Source organism: Rhinolophus sinicus, chromosome 17 (genome assembly GCF_057876585.1).
Source record: "Rhinolophus sinicus isolate RSI-liver-muscle chromosome 17, RSI-T2T, whole genome shotgun sequence".
NCBI lineage: Eukaryota > Metazoa > Chordata > Mammalia > Chiroptera > Rhinolophidae > Rhinolophus > Rhinolophus sinicus.
This window is the reverse complement of record NC_142517.1, coordinates 47,564,370-47,580,868: the sequence shown is the minus strand read 5'-3', so window position 1 is coordinate 47,580,868 and position 16,499 is coordinate 47,564,370. Positions and strand designations below refer to the sequence as shown.

At 39.8% G+C, this 16,499-nt stretch overlaps 1 protein-coding gene across 15 annotated transcripts in view; it reads left to right on the top strand.

Annotated features, from left to right (window-relative positions):
• MCF2L2 (MCF.2 cell line derived transforming sequence-like 2) overlaps nucleotides 1-16,499 on the top strand; it is a 210,309-nt gene that overhangs the window by 104,638 nt on the left and 89,172 nt on the right. For all 15 annotated transcript variants that reach the window (XR_012494951.2, XR_012494952.2, XR_012494953.2 and 12 more), the window contains 2 exons: nucleotides 2,854-3,031; nucleotides 7,591-7,682. Coding sequence is in view for 12 of the 15 variants with exons in the window: in XM_088793935.1 (XP_088650061.1) it covers nucleotides 2,854-3,031; nucleotides 7,591-7,682 (270 nt within the window). In the remaining 3 variants the exon portion in view is untranslated. The remainder of the gene's footprint in view (nucleotides 1-2,853; nucleotides 3,032-7,590; nucleotides 7,683-16,499) is intronic.

The window sequence follows — 16,499 nt, the reverse complement described above, 5'->3', positions numbered from 1 at the left end:
CCCTGCAGCAGCCACTCTGTCTCTGAGGCTTGTCAAGGCTTTTCCCTAATCCATGGCAACTGTGCTGACCCTTAGGGCTGCTGTTTTGATTTTTCTCCCTCATTCTCTTTCACCACCCAGTCTAGAGAATGAAACCATCTCAGTAGCAAATAGCAAAATTCAACTGTTCAAATATTTATTGGGTAGCCACTTTGTGCTTTATTCTGTGGTTACAATAATGAAAACCACAGTCCCTGCAATCAAGATGCTAGCAGTAGTGGGAGGCAAACATGTCCCCAGGGATGCTCCTTGGTCGGAGAGCATATAAAATGGAGGGATGGTGGGACACAGGGGAAGCAATAGTCAGGGTCAAGTATGAAGAGACCAGTGACGCAGAATAAGAAGTGGGGTGCCACTGCAGGGCTTTTAAGCAGGTAAGTTCCAGGATCAGATTTACATTTTAGAAAGATTATTCTGATTGTGGTATGAAGAATGGATTTGCAAGTAAAAAGAGGAAAGAGGAAAAGGGGGAATGCGGTTCTTCATCTTGTACCAACCTCCCCCTGGTCTGAGCTTAAGAATTCAGGGTCTCTTCTGACTGCCTCACCATTTCCAGGGTTAACTCTAGGATTCTGGGTTAGAAGCAATAGGGCAAAGGTGATTTGAGTCCTGTCCAGTCCAAATGATGAGCCGTTGGTCTCTAGCGTGTGGCACTTACCTCACCCTGGGGCTACACACTATACGTCACTAATTTGACAATCATTCATTCAGTCATATTTCTTATCTTTGTGCCACAGTAAACACCCACATCTCAATTTCCTCAAGCTTATGACTGGGCCAGACAGGGCAGGGTAGTAGTGGCTGGTCACCAAGTCTTATAACCATCCCCCGAGAAATACAAGCTAGCATTGCCATCACCCTGATGTAAGGGAATTTGTTTTTTTGGGGGGGACTTGGACTCAGAGCTGTGTTATCAGAACCTCTGATGCACTGTATAACTGAACTTCCTGAGGCCAGAGGCACATTCTCTAAGGAGACCCTTTAAACACAGACCCTAAATGTGATCTAGACTAGGGGCTCAGCAACCTGTAGCCTGTGAGCCCAAACTGCTTGCTTATGTACTTAAAGTGTTATCCAAACATAGTCGCACTCATTCATGTGTAATTTATTATCTACGACTGCTTTTATGCTGCAATAGCAGAGACCAGATGGTCTGCAAATCCTGAAAGATTTATTGTTTGGTCCTTACAGAAAAAGATTGCCAACCCCTGGTGTAGACCCACACTGTCCACTAGAAATAAAATGCAAGTCGCATAGGTAAGCTAGTAAGATTTTCTAGCAGCCACATTTTAAAAAGTGAAACAAGTGAAATCAATTTTAATGTTTTATTTAACCTATGTCCAAAATATCATTTCAACATATAATTGATATAAAAAAGATGATTAATGAGATATTGTATGTTCTTTTTTCATGCTGCGTCTTTAACATCCAGTGTATGTTTTACCCTGACAGCACAGTTCAGTTCAGACCAGCCACGTTTCAGGTGCTCAATAGCCTCGTGTAGCTAGTGCTTCCGGTATGGACAGTGCAGGTCTGCGCTCAGACCCTCCAAAGCCTCAGATCTTGGAGCAGACGGCAGCTTTGATGGGACTCTCAGGCTGTAGAGGAACAGTTTTCCATAGCTGACACTCCAGTCTGCCTCAGGGTATTGGCTTTCCCTCAGAAGATGGCCCCGCATAAGAAAAGATAAATTTACTTTTCCATTTGCAAAATGTGGCCCCTTCCCTGGGTGTGTGCTGAGCCTGTACTTTCAAAATTAGGCGTCCTCAGAACACCCTGCGTGGCTTATGGTGGTTCGGCTCTCCTAAGTCTGGGTCCTTTCTTTGATGGTTAAAATCACGCACAAGGTCAAATATACGGTGATGGGAGGAGAACTGACTCTGGGTGGTGAATACATAATGTGAGATATAGATGATGTATTACAGAATTGTACACCTGAAATCTATGTAACTTTACTGACAATTGTCACCCCAATAAACTTTAATTTTAAAACACATCATGCATAAGACGGATGTCAGAGTCAAGCCTGACAAAGAAGAGGCTTCCTACTTCCCTTGACCCACCAGAGCTACAGGGATGTCATGCTGGAAGCGTGGGCAGAAGAAACATATTCAACTGAATTCAGGCCTTGGTGAAACTCAGACATCTAGTCTTGATTCTTATTCTCTGGAACCTCTTCCTTAGAACATATAGTCAGTTATGGGAAAATCTGTGAGTTTCATCTCTCCCCTGGTATTTCTTCAGTTTATTTCTTTCCTACTTATATATAGAGAAGAAATCACACAGAATAAATGTGTATCCTTTTTATTACCGGTGCTTGTGGTTACCTTGATTCTGCTTCAGAATTTAGCCAACTCTTTCCCCCAGAACACTTAAACTCTTTTCTCCATCAGAGCCTTTATTCAGGGTACATTTCTTATTTTTAAATTCTCCTGTTTTATACATTAGCCTAAGGCCTTTCATCCATGGCCAGTGGCATCCTTTCCTGCAGTTAATGGACGTGGCTTAGTGAACATGCACCCACTCCATACAGATGTACCGAGCACTACGCTGTGTGAGGCAGTGCCCCCAACACTGGGCATACATTAGTGAAAATGATACAACCATTGCCACTCAAGAGAGAGATGCAGACTCTTAGAAGCACAATTCCGGTGCAACGTGGGACATGTGCTGACTTGTATATGGGTACCGAGAGAAAGCTCACCTGAGGGAGGTTGGGGGTGGAGGGAGGGAGAAGATGCTTGGAAGGGAATGTGTCATATCCTCAGGCTCAGTGCCGAGTGATCTGCTCATGATTTGCTTTTGTTCCTACAGGCCAAAGCTCAGAAAGTCCTGCACAAGCTGGGTGATGTACAGGAAATATTTCACAAGAGGCAAATGAGTCTGATGAAACTGGCAGCCAGACAGACTCGTCCAGTGCAACCTGTGGCCCCCCATCCTGAATCCTCCCCAAAATGGGTGTCACCAAAAACCAGCCAGCCCTCTGCCTTGGGTAGGTTATTTGAGGAAGGAAGCCTATGGCGTTATGTTTCATCAGTACCCATGAAGCTGGAGATTGTCATTATTTAAAATGCATAATGATTGTTGTTTTGACAGACGTTGTTTAAAACAAACTACACATATGAAATAGTACAGGCATTGAAGACTTACAAAGCTCTGTAAAACTGAGTGCCTAGATGCAAGGAGAAGCTCACAGTCTAGCAGAGGAATAATATAAATGCACAAATAACATTAGCATAAAATAGACTCCAGTAAGGACCTTTAAAAAAAGTCCCACCAGATTCTAAGCAATGGAGTGGTAAAGGTGATTCTTTGAAAAGATTAATGAAAAGATTTAAAAACTAGATAAGTCCTTACACAAATGCCACATGGCCTTGACTACTATAGTTTATTACTAAGCCTTGAGATCAGTTAGTGTAGGTCTTCCAACTTTGTTCTTTTTCAACATTGTTTTGGCTGTTTTAGATCCTTTTCATTTCTATATAAATTTTAGAATCACCTTGTGATTTCTGCTAGGATTATGATTGAGATTGCACTGAATATATGGATCAATTTGGAAGAACTGTTATTGTACCAATATTAAGTCTTCTAATTCATAAATATTATTGACTCTCCATCTAGTTCGGTCCTCTTTAATTTCTCTTGGCAATATACCAGTTTTCAGTGTAAAGGTCTTAGGGATTTTATGTTTGCTTTTTTTTTTAACCCTACAGTAAACAGAATTACCATATATAACTCTCAATCAGAATATATTTTTGTATAGAAATACAATCATGTCATTTGTGAGTAGGGACAATTTTAGTTCTATTTCAATCTTTATGTTTTTATTTCCCTTGCCTTATTCTAATGGCTGAGATGTCCAGTACCATGTTGAATGAAGTAGTGAGAGAGAACATCCCTGTCTTGTCCTAATGTTAAAAGAAAGAGTTCACGGTTCACCTTGAAGTATGATGTTAGTAACTTTTTCACAGATGGCTTTTATCAGATTGAGGACATTCCCTTCTATTCCTAGTCTGATGAGAGTTTTCAACATGAACGATTGTTGAATTTTTCAGATGTTCTTTTTAGTGCTGTATATTGAGGAGATCATATGGTTTTCTCCTTTTTTCATTAATATCGTGGATTATAACGATTTACTGTCAAATGTTAAAACAATCATACATTCTTGGGATAAACTGCTGTTGGACATGATATATGTGTTATTTGTTGCTTTGTGTATTTTGAAACTCCGTTATTAAGTACATGCATATTCATAATTGTTTTATCTTCCAGAAATACTGGCCCTTCTATAATTATGAAATGTCTCTTCTCCCCTCCTTATTTTTAGTAAAACTCTTTGTCTTAAAATTAATACAGCCATTCCACCTTTCTTATGCTTAGTGCTTGCATGATATACTTTTTCCATTTTTCTATTTCTGTTTTTGTTTTCAAAGTATATTTCTTGTAGGCCCCATGTAGTTGGGTCTTACCTTTTTAAAACATTCTGTTAACCTCTGTCTTGTAATCGGAGTGTTTAGTTCATTTACAGATGATGTAATTATTGACAGAGTTAGATTTAGAGCTACCATTTTGTTATTTGTTGTCTATTTGTCTCATTTATTTTTATTCTTCTGTTTTTCCTTTCCTGCCTTCTTCTGGGTTAGCAAATGGATTACATGTTCTGTTTTAATTTCTCTGTCATCTTTTTAATATACATACCTCTTTGCATTTTCCCCCCAGATGTTTCTCCTAGGGATTATCATAATGCAACCTTGATTTATCACAATCTACTTTGAGTTAATATTGTAGCACTTCATGTAAACTACAGGAAATTTGCAACAGTATGGTTCTACACACCCCTGACCCATCCTCTGTGCTATTCTTATCATAAATATTGCATCTACATATGTTAAATCATCCAGTACTGTGTTATAATTTTTGCTTTAAATAATCACATCTTTTAAAGAAATTAAGAGAAAGGAATAGAAAACACATGCATTATTTTATATTTATCCTTCTATTCACTGTTTCCGGTGTTCTTTTGTTCTTTATTGTAGATCTGAATTACCATCTTCAAGCTGAAAAATTTCCTTGCTGTGCAACAAATTCTTTCAGTTGTCATTCATCTGAAAATTAAGGGGTTTTTGGTAATTCTCCATTTAGTACCATTTACAATCCCGTCTCTTATCATATATTCCACTTTTTAGAAGTAAGCCTTGATAACAGTTTAGTGCATTTCTTTCCTGAATTTTTCTATGTATACTCTCAACACACACATACATGCACACTCCAACAGACACAGTTGCACACATAGAGAAATCCTTTTTGGGTGGCTGGAAACAAGACTTGGTTCTCCTGACCTCTCCTCTAGGGCTCTTACCCAAGACTAAATAATGTTCAATTCTATGACTTTGCCTTTCTTTTAAGGGATATATGTTTGTTACAAGTAAACAAAACAGGAATGATGGACTGTTTCTTGGCTTTTCAAACACACAATTTCATACTAGGTAATGACCTTCCTAGGGTAAACAGATCTTCATCATGTCTGAACAGATATCATCGACCTTGGTCCAGTAACTAGCTCATTTTGCACAACAATCCCATACTTTTGTCTTGGAACCTAACAACTGAGTGTGGACTCAGGCAGGTCACTAACAGGATTTTCAAACACATTTGTCTGATTCCTTAGTAACTGAGTCCATGCCAAGATAAACTTCTATTTCACACTGTAAGGTACAAGGGCAGGGAGCTTACAGATGGGAGCTGGAATGTCAGCTCTGATTCTTGTTAGCTATGTGTCTTGAGTACAACATTTAACCTCTCTGAAGTTTGTAAGGAATGTGAAAAATTCTTCTTAATGCCATCTGGCTATCACAATAGCTAAAATGTACTGAGTGCTTACCATGATCTAAGCACTTGATACATATGAAGCCTATAGGCTTTCGCATTATTCCCCTCTTTCCAGATGAAGACACTAAGGCCCAGAGATTTGTCTGTAATGTGTGTCTCATACATGAAAGAGCAATGCTGGCAGTATGGCTCCACATCCCTGCCTTTAATTTTGTCTTGTACTTAATGGTGTTACAGGCAAGTGCTTCTAGTCAGGGGCATCACCAGTTACAGTGTATGCATTTCTTGCATCCGGTTATTATACCTGGAATTCCTCAGCTCACGGAGATCCTGCAGAAAGTGAGGGGCTCAAAGGATTGTCCATTGTTGTAAAGTAGCTTTAGTGGTCATATAACCTGGACACCAAACAGTGTAGTTCACTACAGATTTCATCATAACCTCCATGAAAAACCCATGGAAAAGCCCAAGATGCTTCCAGTTGGCTCACAGAATCTGAGGGTTATGAGGGATTTCTGGAAGTTAGATGGTCAACCTCCACCAAGGCCACCACAGATAAGACTCAAGATGATGTATTGATGGCATTAGATGGATGGCATTTTGGCCATGGGACCTAGAAATGCTAAATCCTGTCTCAGGTTGATCACATGTATATTGTGAGTTTCCCAAAGAAACTGTATATACATGGGTGGTGATGGTGACAAATAAGAACTCAAAGTACCACTTAATTATTCGCCTTGTAGCCATCACCCCCAATGTATCTCTCTGGGAAAGCTACGTTATGGGTCAGAAAAACTCCAGGCCTAACCAGGGCTTCTCCTCCCCAAATCCCAATCTTACTGCCAATGGCCATGGAGCCTGAAGAAAGGATATCCCCCAGGTGTCTGAGAATCCTGTGGGCAGGGGAGCAGGGAGATAGAGTGATGGAAAGAAGAGAACAAGAGCAAGAATGCCCAACTCCCCCCTGATTCAGCCAACTGATTCTTCCCACAGTCATATCATCCACTAATAAATGTGGTTCCATCAGTTCTGGAATCCAACTGTTAGATCCTCAAATTATCAACAATTCCTTCTGACTAAGGCATACCTGGATATCCCCTTATATAATCATAGTATATGTATGTGCATGTGTATGTGTGTGTGGAGAGAGAGAGAGAGAGAGAGCACATGTCAAAGACTGCAAGGAAATGTACCAAGTGGTTGTATTTGAGTAGTAAGATTTTAGTATTTTTCAAATTTCCTATAAAAAGCACAAATTAATTACCTGTATAATGGGGGAAAATACTCAGTAGAATGTGGTACCTAGAATTGAGTCTGATCTTCTAATCCAAGAATAACATCAAGTGCAATATAAGGAAGACTTCACAGAGACAGTGACCCTTTAGCTGGACCTTAAAAATGGGAATGATGAAAACGCTATCATTTTTATCACATTACATTTACTGATTTGTTGTGTTTTGATGTTTCATGTGGTGTTGGATATGACTTTTGTCTCTTCGGATCAAATGTCAAGTGCCTGGGGTCAAGGACTCTTTCATCTCTGCATCTCCCCTTCACCTCCAATTACATCTTCCACCTCAGATATCAGCGCAGCAACTCAATTTAGCTTTGTTAATCAACAGCTCAGCACAATCCAGCTGCTTGTCCAAATCAGGCAAAGTTCTCTGAATTATTTATAAGCCGAATCATCAAATGAATGATGGCCGGTTTTCTTTTTCCCTCTAGGTCCTCTTCAGAAAACATCTGAGGAACTTTATGTGGAGACAGATGTGAACTCCTTTGAAAAGGAAGATGACAAGACTAAATGTGAAGGCAAGGTAAAATCACCTTCCTTTTACTGATAGAAGTTTCTGACATGAGAGATTATTGCTGCCATAATTATCAATAAATCAAGTTTCCCTGTTTCGTACCTATCATCACCTTCCAAAGACGTGCCCATAAAGACACGTAGCACAGACTAGTGCTCCCAAGAGCAGAGGATTGTGGGATTTCTTCCTTTTCTTTCCTCTTCATTGCAACTAGATATGAAAAACTGTTCGTCATGTACGTAATTGTTGGTAGATATTGTTTTATTGAAGGAAATCATTTTATTCATTCCTATAATCTGACTTCATATTTAAAATTGGTAGAACAGTATGTAGTTTATGTTTAAAAAGCACATGACAAAACTGCATAGAGCTACACACACACACACACACACAGACACACACACACACAGAGTGCATGTATAACTGTTGAATTCTGAATAAACCCTGTGGATTGTGCCAATGTCATTTTCTTGGTTTTAATATTATACTCTGTGCAAGACATTAACATCGGAGGATGCTGAGGGAAAGGTACATGGGACTTCTCTGTGCTTCTTTGCAACCTCATGTGAATCTATAATTAAAAGAAGACTTAAAAAGAAAAGGAGCATAAGCCTTGGAATCAGTCAGACCTGGATTGAAGCAACGTCACCTCTCTAAACCTCAGTTTTTCACCTGTAAAAACGGGGATAACAACAGCTACCTCCTGAAACTATTTTGAGCATCAAATGAAAATTTCAAAATTGCCAAACATTGTATAATTGAAAAGTAACATATTTAAAAACCCGTAATATATGTAGGGAATATATGTTGCTTCGTAAAAAACCCAGAGGAGTACCCTTTCCCCTACCTCACCAAAAATTAAATATCTGGCTGACGGAATAGTTCTGAAACCAGAGGCCAGCAGACCATGGGCTCCAATGCACTTCACCAACAGTTTGGATCCATCATCAATTAATTCCTAATGTGTCCGAATATAGTCCCCACAGGGACTCCACTGACCATTAAAGAGTCAGGCAGAAAGCAAGTCTTAGGTTTTTCTTCCTGGAGGCAGAAACACTGTGGGAATTACAGTACCCAGTAAACATTTCCTAGAGTGAGAAAGCTGCATGCTTTTATAATTTGTTTAGTCATCCTGCTGTATTCTGGGCAGATTAGGACATTATCATTGCTGTTTCAGAGGAATTGCACTACCACGTCTTCCAGAGTTAGGAAACAATCTGCAATTTGATGAGTCTTGATTAGCCATTTAAAAAAAATAGAAATTTTTGGAAATGATCAGTGTAATTAAACTTCACCTGACTTGACATCCATGAAGTCGGTGGAATCATTAAGTGACATTAAAAAAAAAATTGTTTTTAAAATGAGCATCACCCTACTCGTTTGCGTCGTGGGCTTCAGAGAATGTCATCCTGGAAGGTGAGGGTTGTGTCCAGATCCAGCTCCGGAACTCATGCCATAGCCGTCGACTCATGATGTGATCTGAACTCCCTTCGTATATCTGTGGCCTCCTTTGCCCATCTTAGATAACACATTGATGGCCTGCACACTTTATAAAAATGCCATGGGAGTTGTTAGTCTGTGGAGGTTCTCATATATAAGAGTTCAAATGAGAGTGAATTATTTCAGTAATTGTGAACAATAAAAATAAGTGCTATTGTTTTATTTGTTGTAAAAAAAAGTACATATAGTTAATTAACATAAAGCACCTTTCCTCAGGGAAGACCTTAACGTATTTAAGACAAAAGGTTTCCATAAACTACATTTATTATTTATGCCTATTTACATATTGGTAAAAATAGACAATGCAGGAGCAAAGGTGAGGATGGAAAATGTTGAGTGGAATCCATGAAGCTCTGACAACCAGACTTTCGGTTTCTTCCTTCTGCTGTTATTTAATTCAGACTCCAAGCCGGTCCTGCTAAGATGCCAGATCCCTTGTTGAGAGGGGCCGGCAGCAGGTACTGTTAAGTAGGCCCAAGTCCGTTGCAATCATCCTTCGGGGCTCCTGTGGTTTTCCTTACTGTTGCTTTGTATCTTTAATGAACGGCTCTCCACAACAACATGTATGTTCATATTCAAGATGGTAGAGAAAGCTGGGTAGGGACAGAGGCTGCCAGACTTCCTCATTGTGGCAAACAGAAGCGGGTCAGACGTCTGCTTCTAAAAAGACCAAGGCTATGAGAAGCAGAGAGAGCAGAACCCATATATCGTGAACAGCATTAAGTAGGAAGAAAGGGGATAGATGCACTTGATCCCCAAATCCGAGGCTCAGAAATTAATTTAGGATCAATAAATGTAATAATTAGTGTTTCCCAAGGTGGGCAGTACACAGGGAAGGAAATCATCATTCTAAAAATACATAGGAAAACTAGTAAGAAAAAGGTGGGTTAGAAAAAAATAGAAAAAAGGTTTAGATTGACTTCTGCATGGTTACTAAAAGGAGAACAAGGAGGCTGACCGACACCGAAAACATTCACTGCTGCTGGTGTTACGTGGCCACTGCCCAAGACAGACAGCCAGGATGGAGAACCCACATCTGACTTGGGTACCACTTCCAACCTCTTTTTGGCTTTCAGGCTAGACTCAAAGATGAAATGAAACTACAGCCAGTCTAGGAGAGCGAATCACAGCACTGTGATAAATGTCCTCAAGAGGAAATGCTCACAGAAAAAAAAAAAAAAAAAAAGCTATAAACCAAAATCATTCATGATTGCTACTAGAGTCACTGATACTCACTACCTGCAACAAAATCATGGTATGATTTTATCACTATCAGAGAACTCCTTTCCAAAAAGGATTTCTGTCTTCCGGACGGAGTGATCCTTCTTCTTACAGTTTGCAGGAACTTGGCAAAGGAATCGTGGCAAGGCTGCCGAGACCATGTGGCAGCTACGCGGCCATGCCCTGGGTTCCCTGACATGATCTGGGAAAGCCCTGGGGGTGGAAAGGTGGAGATTCGCTATAGTTGCTGGCAAAAGTGATGTAGGTACTTCCTTCCTGTCCTTCCCTCTTGCCAGCTGGAAGCTGAAAGCATGTCTTACGGGGGCTGCTTTCCCCACCCCTCCGCTGCTCACATCACAGCCTCTTTGGAGCTGGAAAGAAGCCAGAGGTTGATGAGAATTCCTTTTTCCTGAATGAACCCTCAGGATGAAGGAAGCAGCTACTGGCTGTGAATGCCACTGAACAGTGTTTCTGGACACCTATTAAAGTGTTTTAAAGTAACAGGCCTTTTAGGCTTCTGAGCAAACAGGCTCCTTTATAAAGATTTACCGAAACAAACCGACAAACAAACAAAAGCCAAGGCTGGAAGGGAACCAAGAGGTGAAGGAAGGGTTGCTGACACTTACTGAGGGCCAGACATTGTGCCAAGTGCTGTCAGGACCTGATGTCATCGCAAGTCCTTAGTACCTCATGAGGAAGATGATGTGTGTCCTTTGTTTTATCCCTGATGCTGTTGACACTCTGAGAAGTTAAGTGAGTTTCCCCAAGGGGCATACAACTATTAATAGTACATGGTGGAACTGGAATTTGAAACTAGCCATTTACTTCAGAGCAGTTTACTTATCTAACTTAACCCATATACCTGACTCCTTATTGAAGCTCCCTAACTAGCAGTTTCTTTAATCTCTCATACTCTACATTTCCTCTTCTACAAAATGGGGACAGATAAAGTAACCTCACAGGTGGCTGAGTACATGAGAAATACATGGAAAGCCCCTAGCAGGATGCCTGATATCGAGCAGATTCTTAGTAATTTTAGTTTATTTTTAGTTTTTTACATTTTAGTTTCCCATTTAGTCCTATGTTTATAAATAGCATGTTCTGTGTAAAAGATGAAACGGAGCCGAAGGAAGGTCAGATTCAGGTCTTAAACTGAATAGTTTCTCCTTATCTCAAATATATACATTTTTGCCAAGTGATAACAGATCAGGGCCAAATTCAGTTCCTTGCTTTCTCCCTCCTTTGAATCCCACAAGTTTTCATTTACCTTTCTGATTCTCCACAAGAGAACTGCATGAGCTACATGAAGTACATTTCAGTAATCACTGTCTATGATGTTTGAAATCTAGTCATTCTTAGAGCTCATAAGAGATTCAGACAACCCACAAAATTCTTGGGGTAGCCCCCAACCGAGCTCTTTGAAGAATTTTTAGAATGGAGATTCTCAAGGCTTCTTATTGCTGCAGCCCTGAGAAGCTTATTAATAATGCATATTCTCAGGCTCCATCCTCAGAGATTCTGATTCAGGGAGTCTGGGGTAGGGAGGTACAAGGATCATGTTTTAGTCACATTGGCCGAGAGGCTATATTCCTAGGCTACGAGGACTTGGGATAAAGGAGAACTCTATAAAGCGATTATGGATCTCTTAGGCTAACATGGAATCCAAAATTCAGGGGAGTGAGGGCATGATTATACTAATCTATGAGAAGGTATTTTCACTGAGGGAGCTAAAAAGAAAAAATAACAGTAGGAAGTCTGAAGAGGCAGAGGGTACCCTGGGAATGGTTTGAGAAAGCTAGGAAGGTAGAACAAAGACAGGCTGCTGAAGACTTTAGCTGAGGGTTGTTGCCAGGGAGGGCACCCATATTTTAGAAAGCTAACTGGTACTACAATGAAGAGTAGATTAGACGAAGGCAGGTAGGCTGCCCAGCTGCCCACAATCATCATGGTCTAGGTGAGAGAGTTCGGTGTTGAGAGCCTACTACAGCAGTGGCCAAAAGGGAGATGGGCAGGGCTCATACCTATCACTCTAGATGTTCTCCCTCATGCCTGGAATACACTAGCCTGTAGAGAAAGTTTGATGAATGAAGGAGTAGACCAAGGCAGAGAAGAGAAGGAGGGAGACTTAATAAGGAGGGAAGATACTGAAAATACCTTTAAGGTTTCCATCTTGGATTCCTCATTGGATGAATTTGTTGGCCAACATAGAACACTCAGGAAGAACAGGAGAAAGTGAGGTCTTGTGAAGACTGAGTTCAGCATTTGTAGCATTTTATAAGTCTCTTAACAGCAGCCCATTCCCTCTTTTTCTGTTAGCTGAGCTAATTCTGCCCAGAGGCTGTAAAGTGAGTGAACTGATTGGCTTTGTGGTTATGTGGAAATCATTTTTGAACTACATTAGGGATGAAAGATAAGTCTAGTAAAGCACTTTTCAAAGTTGTGATTTTATTTATGAGTTAAGATTTACAGGCATATAAAAATTAAGTTACATTGACATTTATGCATTGAGGTTAAAATCACATGAAATCAAATAGCCTGAGAAAATTCACAGTTTAAGAGGAATTTCTTTTTAATGTCCTTGACACATTTATTCTCATCACATTTTCTTGGTTTAGGAATAGAAGAAAGATATCTTGTGATGTGTTTCTCACTTTCTGATAATTGATTCAGAACTACAGACATTGTTAAAACAATGTTGCAGTGCTTGCAGTTTTTTAAAGAAGATATTTCTCCCTACACAAAATATTATAAATAGTGTTTAGAATATTAGTCCAATGTATAATAACCAGTAAAAACATTGAACTAATTACTAACAGTGCTAGCTGGGAAATTCAAGACTGTAGATAAAAGAGACACTGAAAAATTGTAAAATAGGCAAAGTTTGCATGTGGGATCTATCTTTCTCTATGGAAATTATTTCCCATTTCCATAAAGCCTCAGGACCACTCAGGGCTGTCTCCTCCCCAAAGAACTTCAGTCCATAAAATGTCCTAAAACTGCCCTGTCCCCTCCCCCTTGAAAACCCCTTCCCAATGCAGGGGACCTGGACCAGAGCTAACAGGAAATCTGAAGGAGCTGATTCACAGCAAGATGTGAAAGATGAGTGGCTGACATCCCCGTAACCCTCCAAATACTTGCCGTTTTAAAAAGGACTGCCCTATTAGCCAAATAAATCTTTAGGCAATGGCTTCTTCAGGCAGTGTCAAGAAAGAGTAGGAAAAGATGAGATGTGCTGGAAAGGGCCAGTGAGAGAGAGCAAACAGGGCACACCAGCCAGTAGGAATCCATTCTCAGGATAGATTCTCTCAGTGGTTCTTGTTTTTCAAAAGTTCGTCCTATTCTCTGCATCAGAACCAACCAAATCTCAAAAAAAAAAAAAAAAAAGAAAGAAAGAAAGAAAGAAAAGGAAAAAGAGAGGGTTTCCCCCTCTTCCGCAGGAGTTCCAGCAATGGAGAGGGGGAAGCAGAGCCCGCCCTTCCCGAGGCTGGTGTTTTTCACTCTGGGATTGTATCTCTAAGACCACTGTGGACTGAAGTCAGAGGGTACTGCCCTCCGAATAGGTTGCCTTTCCTTTCTTTCCCACTATCCTCCCCTACGCCCTATCATTCTATACTTTCTCAGTGATTCTTACTTGTCATACCTCTTCATTTATTTTCTCAGATTTTCATATTTAATTTACAATACCAGAAAATGCTTAAACACTTCTTGTAATGATCGCTCTTCATACTTTAAGTGGTTCAACCCCTTGTCTACCTTAACCTTTTCTCAGATTGAAGTCTAATAGCGTCTCCTTTTAAGAAATGTGATCATATAATACTTTCACTTTAAATTATCAAACACCATTGCTTTAAAAGAGTTGGAACTGAAATTGCTTTCCAAGCGTCCCTAAAATCATAAAATAAAATCATTTAACTTCAGGGGACACTAATCTGATTCAGTTAAAATGTTGCTGTCTGTCATTTGAGGAAGAAAAAAATTAGTAATCAATTGAAAATTAGCTATTGATACTTTAAAGAATGTAGGACTTTTTAAAATTTGATTGATAACTCTTAAAAAGATATATTCCCAGAGAAATTGAAATAACTTTTTTTTACAAAATTCCTTCAAGCTGGGCTGTTCTCTCAATTTTGAAACATGTCTTTCTTCCAAATACAGGGGGAGCAAAACTTTCAGATTGTATTCTTGTTGAGAAAACAGGAAAAACAGGAAGTCATGTGAAAGGAACTCCTAGAGAACATGTATGTGGATTGGTGTCACTTTGAAACGAGAGGGGTTGGGGCGGAGATGAGGTACAGGGGCCCACTGCTTTCAACTCCACCCTTTTTCTTCAGAATGAGATGAACATAAAGGGGAAGGGGCTTTTCTACCTGACTGGCCTCTCAATAGGGTAGTTCATGAGTTGGCTCCATTTTAAAACACCAGTTGGCTGAGAAAATCCACCCTTCAGGATACCCTAGGGGCAGCTCCAAGTCAGGGTCACTGAAGGGAAACAGGATATGATTTCACAAGGACCTTGCTGCTCTGCCTTGTAAGAGCATCACTTTATAATTCAGTGAGGCTCATAAGGAATCCCTAACAAAGAAACACAGCAGCAATTGGTGGGTTGGTCTGTGGTCAATTTTCTTGGTCCATTATTTGAATAAAAGAACCAATATTTGAAAAAAGCAAGCATTTATTTGAATATGCTGTCTTCCTCCTAGAGCTTTCAGGAAGCTTTATTTGAATTTTTCCCAAAAGTACTCTGGCTACAGTTTAGCTTTTCATCTCAAAATCGGAAGCAGTAACACTATGTTGTTATTTTGTATTAGAAGCAGAGTAATGTTTCACAGCCAAATCACACATCTCCCTCATTTTACACAGACGTAAATGGACGCCCAGGGAGATTAAGCAACTTGGGCAACATTTCCCAGCTAGTGAGAAATATGGGGTCTATGTTATATGTGAGCAGGGAGGAATTGCCCAGCAATTACTGAAGGTCAGCATGCTGGGTACTTTACATACATTATATCCATTTTAATCCCCACAATGCAGATATTAAAAGAGCCAACTACAAATGCCATTGAGTCTTTTCTTTGTGTTAAGTATTTTAATACATAATCTCTCACCAACACAACAACCCTCTGATGTACATGTAATCAGATGTACATTATTTTATAGATACAAAACTAAGGTGCAGAGAAGTCTTCCCAAGGCCACTTTTAAACAAAAAGGAAGCCAGGGATTCCCACCCAGGTCTGCCTCTCACATCTAAGTTTGTGTTCTTTTCACTCTCTAAGAGGCTTTCAAATTTCAGGTCACAATGGTGATAGTAAACTCAGTTTGGTGGGTTAACCAGCATTTAAAAATAAATAAATGAAAAGAATGCAATGGGATAGTATAATAAAATAAAAAAAATAGAGTGTATCTAACCACTATGCTGTACACCTGAAACTAATGTAACTAATATTGAATGTCAGCTGTAATTGAAAAATAAAAATAGAGTATATCATATCAGTTTTTTGCATGTGGAAGATAACATGAGCGGAGCCATATTAAAATAGAGCTAGAGTATCCATTTCAGAGGAACTGCCCTACACATCTTTTTTCTTTATCTTCTCAACTGGACCAAACTGCCAACATTCCAAGAAGTCAGTAAGAACGAGAATATCCTGTTTGGAAGGACTGATGAAATTGGATTTTGCCAATAACGAACCTAATCGCTAACCTAATCAATGAAGTACAAATCTAGCCTTATCCCTGGTTACTAAATCTCAAGCCAATCTATGAAATACAAACCTGACCTTATCTAGCACCAAAGGACTCTTTTTTAATATAATTTAGCTCACCTTCCTCCCTTTTCCCATTAAAAACCCTAAGCTGCCCTCCTGCAATGGGTGGGGGACACTCTTTGGGCTTCTGCCTGCATCTGTACTTCCTGAATTGCAATTCCCTTGACCCCAAATAAACACGTTATGTTCAATTATTGCCTCCTAGATTTTCAGATTGAAAATGTCTGTCGAAAAATATGGAGAGAGAGAGAGAGAGAGAGAGAGAGAGAGAGAGAGAGAGTTTTCCCCAACACTACCAAGCAATTAACTCAATTCTGACACTATCTACCTGAAGATA